At 39.3% G+C, this 9,274-nt stretch overlaps 1 protein-coding gene across 1 annotated transcript in view; it reads left to right on the top strand.

Moving 5' to 3' along the window:
- Window positions 1–4,457, top strand: part of LOC118343223 (chloride channel protein 1-like) — a 33,411-nt gene extending 28,954 nt beyond the window's left edge. Inside the window, exons 23-24 of the mRNA XM_035681978.1 lie at window positions 3,180–3,266; window positions 3,939–4,457. Of these exons, the coding sequence (XP_035537871.1) occupies window positions 3,180–3,266; window positions 3,939–4,457 (606 nt within the window). The remainder of the gene's footprint in view (window positions 1–3,179; window positions 3,267–3,938) is intronic.
- The last annotated feature ends 4,817 nt before the right edge of the window (window positions 4,458–9,274 follow it).

Genomic DNA, 9,274 nt, shown 5'->3' with positions numbered 1-9,274 from the left:
CGGCCGTTACAGTACGTTTGAGTTCTATGAAGGAATGAGGAGGTAAGGCATGAGGTAGGGCGTAGAAAAGAAAAGAATCCTTCACTCTTAAAACTTGAGGCAGATACAATATACAAACAAGCCAAAAGTCGAGCCAGAGCCACTTAGCGGCAAGCAAAGGTTCAGTAGCGTAAAACAGACACAAAATAAAGACTAAAACAACACTAAACGGCATGACAGCCGGTTAGTGTATCGACTGCCATCGCTGAGCTTTAAACATTTAGCCGGGCAGCAGCTAGTAAATGAAACACACTTTGATTAAATAAACTTTATCCTCTCAGCACTTCTGTCCTGAGGGCCGACTGAGCGATTTTCGCGGGTGGTTGGAAAACGGGGTGTTGTTTTAGAACTGTGAAATTTTCGCCACGGAAAAATGTCAGAGCAGAAACTCGGAACTCCTGATTGATTCTGTGCGAAAAGTTCTAGACCTGTCACACTGAAAGCATATAGGTTAACAGTTAACGATCAGACCTTGAACAAAGACATGTATGTTAGGTAACAGCCCCTCGCCACAGGAGTGAATAGGAAGGACAGACTGTAAGGGATGTAGCACAACCTGTTACAGTGTATGCACATCATGTAACGAGTTCCACACCCCAGTGCTGCTCAGACACAGTTATTAGTTGTAGGAAATAGAGTTAGCTAATGCCCAGATTTCAGTGGACCCTTATGAGGGCTACAGCCATGTTTGCCACTGAAATAGTTGACTTTAATGATTTTAGTGTAGAACTGCTCGCGACCACTCTCACTGGAAGGAGTCAGTTGCCATAGTTTTAACACACTTTGTTCTTGTAGTTGCTAAGTATAGGATTCAACACTGTTTGAGCCTTGCTAAAGCATAAAGTGACTGTGGACCGGGCGCTGTGGTCAAGGCAGAGCGGGTTGTCCCCCAATCAGAAGTTGTTGTTCGATCCCCGGCTCCTCCTGCCACGGCTGTAAGGATCCTTGAGCAAGATACTGAACCCCAAATTGCTCCCGATGCATAGCCATCGGTGTGTGATCGGTATATGAGTTAGTTTCTGTTCGATGGACTTTGCATCGCTGTGTGAATGTGGTGAAAGGGTGAATGTGGCACGTAGTGTAAAAGCGCTTTGAGTGGCGAAGACTAGAAAGGCGCTATACAGAGTAACAGGTTCCATTTACATCCAAGGTCCATTTACCATCCATTTACTGTTCAAGTGGCCACAGAATCAACTCAAACTCATGTAATATCACCTTGGTATGAGCCTGAGCCAATTTTTATTCATCCAACTTCATTTCTATCACCAGTTATTGCAATGTTACCTCACTTAAGAAGGAAAAATATCTCAAGCAAGCATAAAAATATTCTTAAGAAATATAAATATCGTCAATTTCTTCCATTTTAGTTCAAATGTATTATTCATTATATAATAGTTTGCATGAAATTACTTGGATGGATAGCCTGCAGTTGTTTTAATTGCAAGGCGTAAATTCCCTGTGGACAAGAGTTCTGTTTTTTTTGTCACCAGTATTATACAAGCACAGAAGCATATAAATGGAGTTCAGCACCTGGAGCGGTCGTCAAGTCTTTTGTTGATGTTCCCACATTCAGCTCCTTAAGTTGTTTACTTATGTAACGTTTCATTCAGCCGGGGATGTGGGTAACCTTGACAGAGGGGTAATGGCACATGAAAAACACTCAGTGCAGACTTGGATTTATTAAAAAAGGTTTCGTTGGACTAAAGGGAGATAGACACTACAGCGGTTCTTTTTTTGACTGAGAACAGAATGTTATTTAGTGTAGTCAGTAGGCGGATGGGTTATTACATAAACACCCAAACAGTTATATGTGGGAGTTGTGCCTGTTGGTTCTAAATGAAGAACGTTTTCATCATGAGGCAAACTTTACTTGTTTTAAAACCATTATTCCTGCCAGAAAAATAAATAACAGAAACACCCACATTGTATGTGTCACAATACATTTATTTCCTGGGAGCTGACCAGTACAAACACAGAGAGGCTCTACTGGAACAGAGGCAGGGTACTGAGTGCCTTGCTCACTGACAATTCAACAGTAGTTGCTTATGAAGGGGAGAAAGCTCTATTTTATTTCATGTTCACTATGAGGGCAGTCAGGAAATCTCTCTCTTCTCTGAAAACACAGCAGTTGCATTCCATATAAATCATAGATGCACCCAGAGTAATAACCAGCTCCCTCCCTACGCTACTGCGGTTGCCCAGCTGTTACCTTTGATGAATTGTTGTTCGAATATTCTGAAACTGAATCTTCTACTGGTGCAGAAAAACAAGTTATTTTTGTTGGACCAAAGTTCACCGGTGTTGCGGAATGTGTAAAATTCATATTGTACAGGAAATTAAAACCTGCACACTGGTTCATCCGGTGGCCCAGCTCTATGTCAATATAGTGTTAACTTCTCTGTCTGCAGGGTCTTGAAAAAATCAGATTAGTATTCCATCTCGCTTTTAAATGTGTTTTGGAAAAAAAACTTTTGATCATGCTGCAACAACTACAAAACCGATATGAAATCAATTCAGATTTTCCTTCATATCCTTTGTACTTTTGTTGCCAGTATAAACATGAATTTATTTAATTCCTTCAAATCTACATATATTATATGAGTCTGTACAGATATGGATGTAAACTGCAACAACCAGTAATTTGAGATTTCCCGCATTGTACAACTGCTGTGAAATGCTTACATCCTTATTATAACAAATCTGAAGGTGATCCAGGATTTGCAGGATAATTGTTGGATACTGAAGCATGTAAACAGTTTGTGCCATTGCTGTTGGTTTTTTATTCATCAGTGTTATTTCATTCTCATGGTAATATCCAGAATATTTAGCTTATTCACTTCAGAAGGGGTCTTTGTGATAGAGGTGTGCTGATGCATACATAGAGCTCATCCAAAGTGTAACCTTAGAATATTCACTGCATGGAAACACACCCAAGGACTTTTTGTTTCTGTGGTTCACCTGGAGTCTCAAGCCAGTTTACTTTCATCTTCCCGTCTCTGTGACATTGTGTCTAGACAAAACTGACCGAGAAGCACAGAGTCCGTAAATTGTCTGGATTCACAGATGGATGTAAAAAGGCCGTCCTGGTCTGAGAGCTAGAAGTTTGTCATAATTTGACACGTGACCTTTTCCCTCCACAGACTCACACTTTATTCTCACTGCTGGGGCTAAGTCATGCTTATGTGACCAGTATCGGCAAACTGGTAGGAGTAGTGGCGCTGAAAGAGGTAAGAAACTTCACTTCCGCCTGTGTGAGTGTTTTATATATATTTTTATTATTTTTATTTTATTTTTTTTAATCTCTGCCTGATGAAGGTCTCCTGGAACCAAAAGGTAAGCAGTAAATTTGATGAAATTCCCATTGATCAAAGTCCAAAAAAGCCTTCTTCCTTTTTTAATACACTCAACTTTTAGAAGTCTTGCCTTGTCTGTCTTGACATTGAAGGAAACAAAATCAAATTGTTTTTTGTTCCTGATTTGCTTGGAGTTTCATAAAGCTTTTTGAATTATGTATGAGTGTTTTGTTAGTATAATCAATATCCTCTTTGTATGTTTCAGGCTTTCTTTGATGTATTTCATTAATTCTGTCATTACCTATTATTGTCACTCCTCCATCCATAAACCTTTTTTCTTTATGCTTTTCTTAATTTATCCATCCTATCACTCCTCAATCTCTCTATCTTATTGTTGTTTCTTGCTAGCCACCATTTTTTCACTCACTATCCATTTCTTTCTTTTCCTTTATTGTTTTATTCTTTGTTCTTATCTGTCTTTTTCTTTCTACTCATACTTATCTTTCTACTTTAATTTTTCCTTTTGTCTCTCCTTTTCCATTCCTCTTTATTCCTCCACCACTGTATCTCCTCATCCTTTCCTTCCTCCTCCTCCTCCTCCTCCAGCTCCAGAAGGCCATCGAGGGCTCCACGCGCTCTGGTGTCCGGCTCCGTCCTCCGCTCGCCAGCTTCCGCGACATCAGCAAACACAACTCTGTCCCTAAACCTCCACCTTCTTCTCCCACTGCTCCTTCCTCTCCGACCTCCACCTCCTCTCCCTCGACTCCAGCTGCTCCCGAGCCTCCTTCCCTCTCTCCCCCTCACCACCATCATCACCACCACCATCATCACCCTCAGCATCATTGCCAAGAGAATGAAACGGAGGTGTGTATCGAGGGCGTGAAGAGGGAGGTGGAGGAGTGCAGCAGCAGCAGTGTAGGAAGCGGCGGTGGCAGCAGCAGCACTGAGGCCGGCACCTCAACCAGCTACAACAGCAACCTCACTCTCCCTCCCTCCTCCACTCCTCCCCCAGTCCCTTCTTCCTCCACTCCTCCTCCTTCCTCCTCCATCCCTCTCTCCACCCTAAGACCCCTTCAGGGACTCTTTGAGGGGGATGAAGACAGTGATGATGAGCCAATGGTTTAGATTAGACAAGAGTGATGGTTATGTTTTTTATAATGGAAAACTTTTTTAATGGTGTGAGTTTTTTTTTGTTCTTAATGTGTTGCTCTGGTCTTTGGACACCTATTTACCTCTTATTGTCACCACTTAGGTAGAGCAAAGATTTAGAAGCAAACAGTGTGTTTGCTTGAAGCTACGCCAAGCTAGGCATCATTACTTTCTTTTTGTTTTAATACAGTTTATCCCACCTCTACTGTTTCTGTCTGCTACTTATTAATTATACTTATTTTCTTTGCCCTGCTCACCCCAACCTCTTTGTCTTTCCTTAATAAGCTCTGTATGTGTATGTTTTTTTATGTTGTGTTTTTTTTATGCCACACTTACTCTTTCTCATTGACTTTTACATGTACAGACTCAAGGGTTCATCCCATTATGGTTGAATGTTTATGCTAAAGAACTGATTTTTTCCTCCAGGATTATTTTCTTATCCGGGGTGATAGCATTCAAAACAGCTTTAAGACAATTGTGACAATCAAGACTCACAATTGTAACCTTGAAAAACAAAGTGCTTCATTGTTAGTGGACCCTTAGGGCAAGATAACCCACCTGCTAAGTAGTACGGTATATTTTACACATTTTAAATTATGAAGAATTTACTTCGAAATCATTACTGAGGAATACATTTATTATATACTGCTATCATTTACATTGTCCCACTTTGGACTTGGATTAATTAGACACATCTCTGTGTCACCGTTTCCCTCACAACATATGTTGCATCGTTGTGTTTTCATTAACAAAATATGCTGTGTTGAAAAGTAATCCGAACCTGTGCTGCACAAACCAGAAGTGAACCCAGTGAACCTCTGCACAGTAGCCTTGTGTTACCTGATCGGTTATGTGTCTTTAAAAACGTTTTTTATCAGATGAGAGCAGAAGATATTGATTTTTTTATCTGGCAACAGACCATCTGGATAGACAGTAGACTAATGGAGCTGCTCAGTCCACTGTGGAAGATTGGTTAGAGCCCCAAAACGACCTCCAAATTGTGTGCTGACCTTGTGGATGCAGCCTCAGAGCTCATCTCATCACGCTTAAGTTGATAGATGGTGCAGCTAAAGACGGCTGACGACAGCCCAATCCCCCGCTGCACGAGTCCTGGAGGGTTTTTCATTTTTTTTTTCATTTTCCCTAACAAGCATGCCTTCCAGATTTAGCAAAAATCACACATGACTACTTTACTTATGATTAGAAGCTTTTCATTCCAAATTGTGACATTCATCGTGCAACAGCGACAATAACAAAGTGATGGCAGACATTTTGTCACATAATATCTATATGTTAAACGAAGATGAAGAAGTTTGCTTAGAGAGAAACAATTTAATTACATGCTCGTGAGAACAGAGAGACTCAACTATACCAGTTCATGAACAGCTATACAAATTGAAACAATTCTCTAAAAGAGGCTCAAAGCTGTGTAGAGGTTCAGAGTTGGGTGTTATTTCCTGTCGCGTTCAGCAGTATAAGTGGGACTTTATTCAATGTTCATATCAAAACTCACACAATGGAACTTTAAACCTAAAGTCGCAAAATCACTGGTCACCCAGTACACTTTAGCCTCTTGGTCCACATCTAAATAAACTTTTATTTCTTAACATATACAAAATGAAATCCTCACAGTGAACAGTGAACTGCCTTATTAAACTCTGTTACAGCCAATGATACTGTACAAAAAACTAAATGTAATTAAATCTGAAGAGCTGCTCAGTGACTACTTAATAATTGCATTTATGTGTTGTTGAACTTTTCTCCTTGTGATGTACCCGTCCTTTTCATTTATCACTCCATCTCTTCTTACTCTTCTTATCTCCTGGATTCAGTTTCTCAGGTGCTGCCTTAAAAGTCTTTAAAGCTGCAGATCTAACAAAAAGCTTTGTCTTTATGTCTGTGTGGATTAAAGTGTGTGTGTCTGTTTCTTAAAGGGGCTCTGTACTGGTCTAAGTGCTAATTGCCTTTGTCCGTCTGTGGTTGTGGTTAATGTTTCTATTTATCTTTTAGTAGAGTCAAATGTAAAAATTTATAAAACTGTGAAATATGTAGCAAAATAAAGTTTTATTAAGTGAAATGCTTTGTTTGCCCTCGTGTTTAAATTTGACCTTTATTTATACAAGTCAGGCACATTGTAAGGGCAGACGAGGCAAGGGGAAAGGCAGCACATTTTAACTACAGACAGAAAGAAAAGTTTCATCTTTACTCAGTCACTTGGACCAAGAACTGAACTCAGTCAAGGTAGGACAGAAATATAGATTTTTGTGTTAGAAATCATGACAATACCAGAAAGCTTCATCAGATTTCCAGTTGGCTGGATCATTTTTGAGATACTGTAGTTTCATTACTTCTCTGATTAAATGAAATATCCCAACAATCAGTCAGATTTTGATAATTTTTTAAAGTATAGCTTTAAAAAAAACACTCTACATCAGGGTATCCACAAGGTCCCTCTAAAGTCTAAAATCCAATAATCTGAATTTCAGGCATTAAAATGTCTTAAATATGATAATTTAACCGACATAGAACCAATACCGATTTTCCTTCATGTCCTTTGTGCTTTTTTTGCCAGTATGAATGTAAAAATAGGTATTAAATTGCATTCCTAATGGTCTCAAAAAGGTCTTTTGTATTAAATTCCACCCGTTGAATCCTGCAGAAACACTCCACATTCTCAGTATAACGACTAAATAAACCTGATTGTAAATTGTGTAAATTGTATTTAAATTAGCAACCTAAGCACATTTAATTGACTGTCATTAAACCTATTTTAGGATTTTTGTATCTACCTGTGGTTTCTTACCTTAATTGCCTTTTTTCAACGTAATTTTGTTCGAGTATGTGTCACTTATTCAGGAAATGTCATTTTGAAATGAAAGTCATTTTACTCATTTAGTCAGTGCTCTTCTGCAGACCTCTGTGCAGTGAGGGATTTGAAATGATCTCATTTAGGAAGAAAACTTTTCTATTACCTGGCATGGACTCTACAGAAGCAATTAAAGTGGCTGAACACCAGTGCAATTATACAGCATGACTGACATCTCAGTTATTTAAATCTGGAAAAAAAAATCCATAGTAAGTTTCACTTCCACTGAAAAAGCACTAACTTCAATGTTGCGGCGTCCCTCATTTCCTACAGTGGGGTGTCACTTTTTTTAAACTTGCACTCTTCAGATGGGATCTGAGCCTCGTGTGCTTGGACACTGAACAATTTACAGGACGACATCTCTGAGCAACAAGAGGACAGACAGAGGACAGATGATTATCGCAGCGCTCAGGGGCATCGTGGGTCTTGATCACTGGATTGTGAGAGTGAATACTCCTCTCCACCAGCTGTAGGTCGAATCTTTTAGAAGAGATTATGTTAAGTGATGTCACAGTAATGCTTGATTCCTTTGTATGTTTCACACACACACACACACACACACACACACACATAAAGTTGTAAAATACCTTTTAGTTTTTTTCTCTGACCTTCCCAGACATTGTCATACTTCTGTCTCATTTCCAGTCTTTGAAGTCACAACACCATTTTTAACTGCCGTTTGACTAAAGGATGTTGCTTTCAAGGACTTTCTTATTGTGAAGCATTCATTTGTGTATTAATATGTACTTTGACATTTTTGAGATAGTTAATAAACCTTCATTGAAAAACCTTAATTAACAAAAACAAACCGCTTGCCACTGACTTTGTGAAATGAAAACACAACAGCCAAACACACACACACAGAGAAAGCCTTCAAACAAACCTGGATAACAGCACTTGAACGTACAAGGGCACATCTCTGCCTCCAGACCATGACGAACTCTGTATGGCCCGGTTTAATGAATGAGGCGGCTGTGATCAGAACAGTTCAAGTGTTTTAGTGAAATTGATGACTACACGGAAACCACAACCGCTTATTGGAGAACACGTGACCTTCACACTGCAGCTTGAAGAATCTACAGCATTAAGGTCATACCTGCTCTTTGCATTTCATCTTTTTAGAACTTATTTGATTTAATTTATTTTTTACCACCAGAGTTTAAAAAAAAAATGGAAAAAGTGACATTAGACTTTCAAGACTAGACAAGACAAGACAAGAAATACGATAACTAAAGGGATTTAAGCCTAGGCACACAGGAGAATGTGTCGGGTGAGTCTTCCTGTGGAGTCCCAGTATTAATGGTAAATGATGTTTTGACCTATCATTAGGCCCTGCAGTGAGTATCAGCCTGTGGCGCCATAAATCTACTGACCCTACCTTACCCTGACCTCATGTACCTTTAAGCTGCCTCTAAATCCTTCACTCACCTGAGCAAAGAGCAGATACTGTGCAGATTGACCCGACCTTACTGTATATCTTCATTATATCCGCTTAGGCTGAAATACAGCTGCCAGGCTTACAAATATCCACTAGTTAGCAACCCATATGGTATATACAGTAGTTGATGTGAGGGCATTTTCTTCTGGACCTCAGTTCTTAAAGGCTTACATCTTGAAAAGCTGTATGGTTAAGATTTGGTTTTGCGGGCAACCTTACAATAAAATTAAGTATAGAAGGAATTAAGTTTTTAGTTAGGTATGTTAGAGGTCAGGAAATACATTATATTAGTTTAAGCTTGAGACAAATGTGTGTGTATATGTATCTGTGTGCACTTTAGCAACAGAACAGCACCAAGAAGAATCCGTTTCCCAGAATATATATATTTTACACACAAAGCTACATTCATACAAACATACATACATACATACATACTATACATACATAGACACATTGAATTCAGTTTATTCGTTATAGAAAGCACTACAC

The sequence above is a fragment of the Morone saxatilis genome, unplaced genomic scaffold (assembly GCF_004916995.1).
Source record: "Morone saxatilis isolate NCDOM2014 unplaced genomic scaffold, NCSU_SB_2.0 Contig9, whole genome shotgun sequence".
Taxonomy (NCBI): domain Eukaryota; kingdom Metazoa; phylum Chordata; class Actinopteri; family Moronidae; genus Morone; species Morone saxatilis.
Note: the sequence above shows the minus strand (reverse complement) of the source record. Positions and strands in the feature narration are given on the sequence as shown.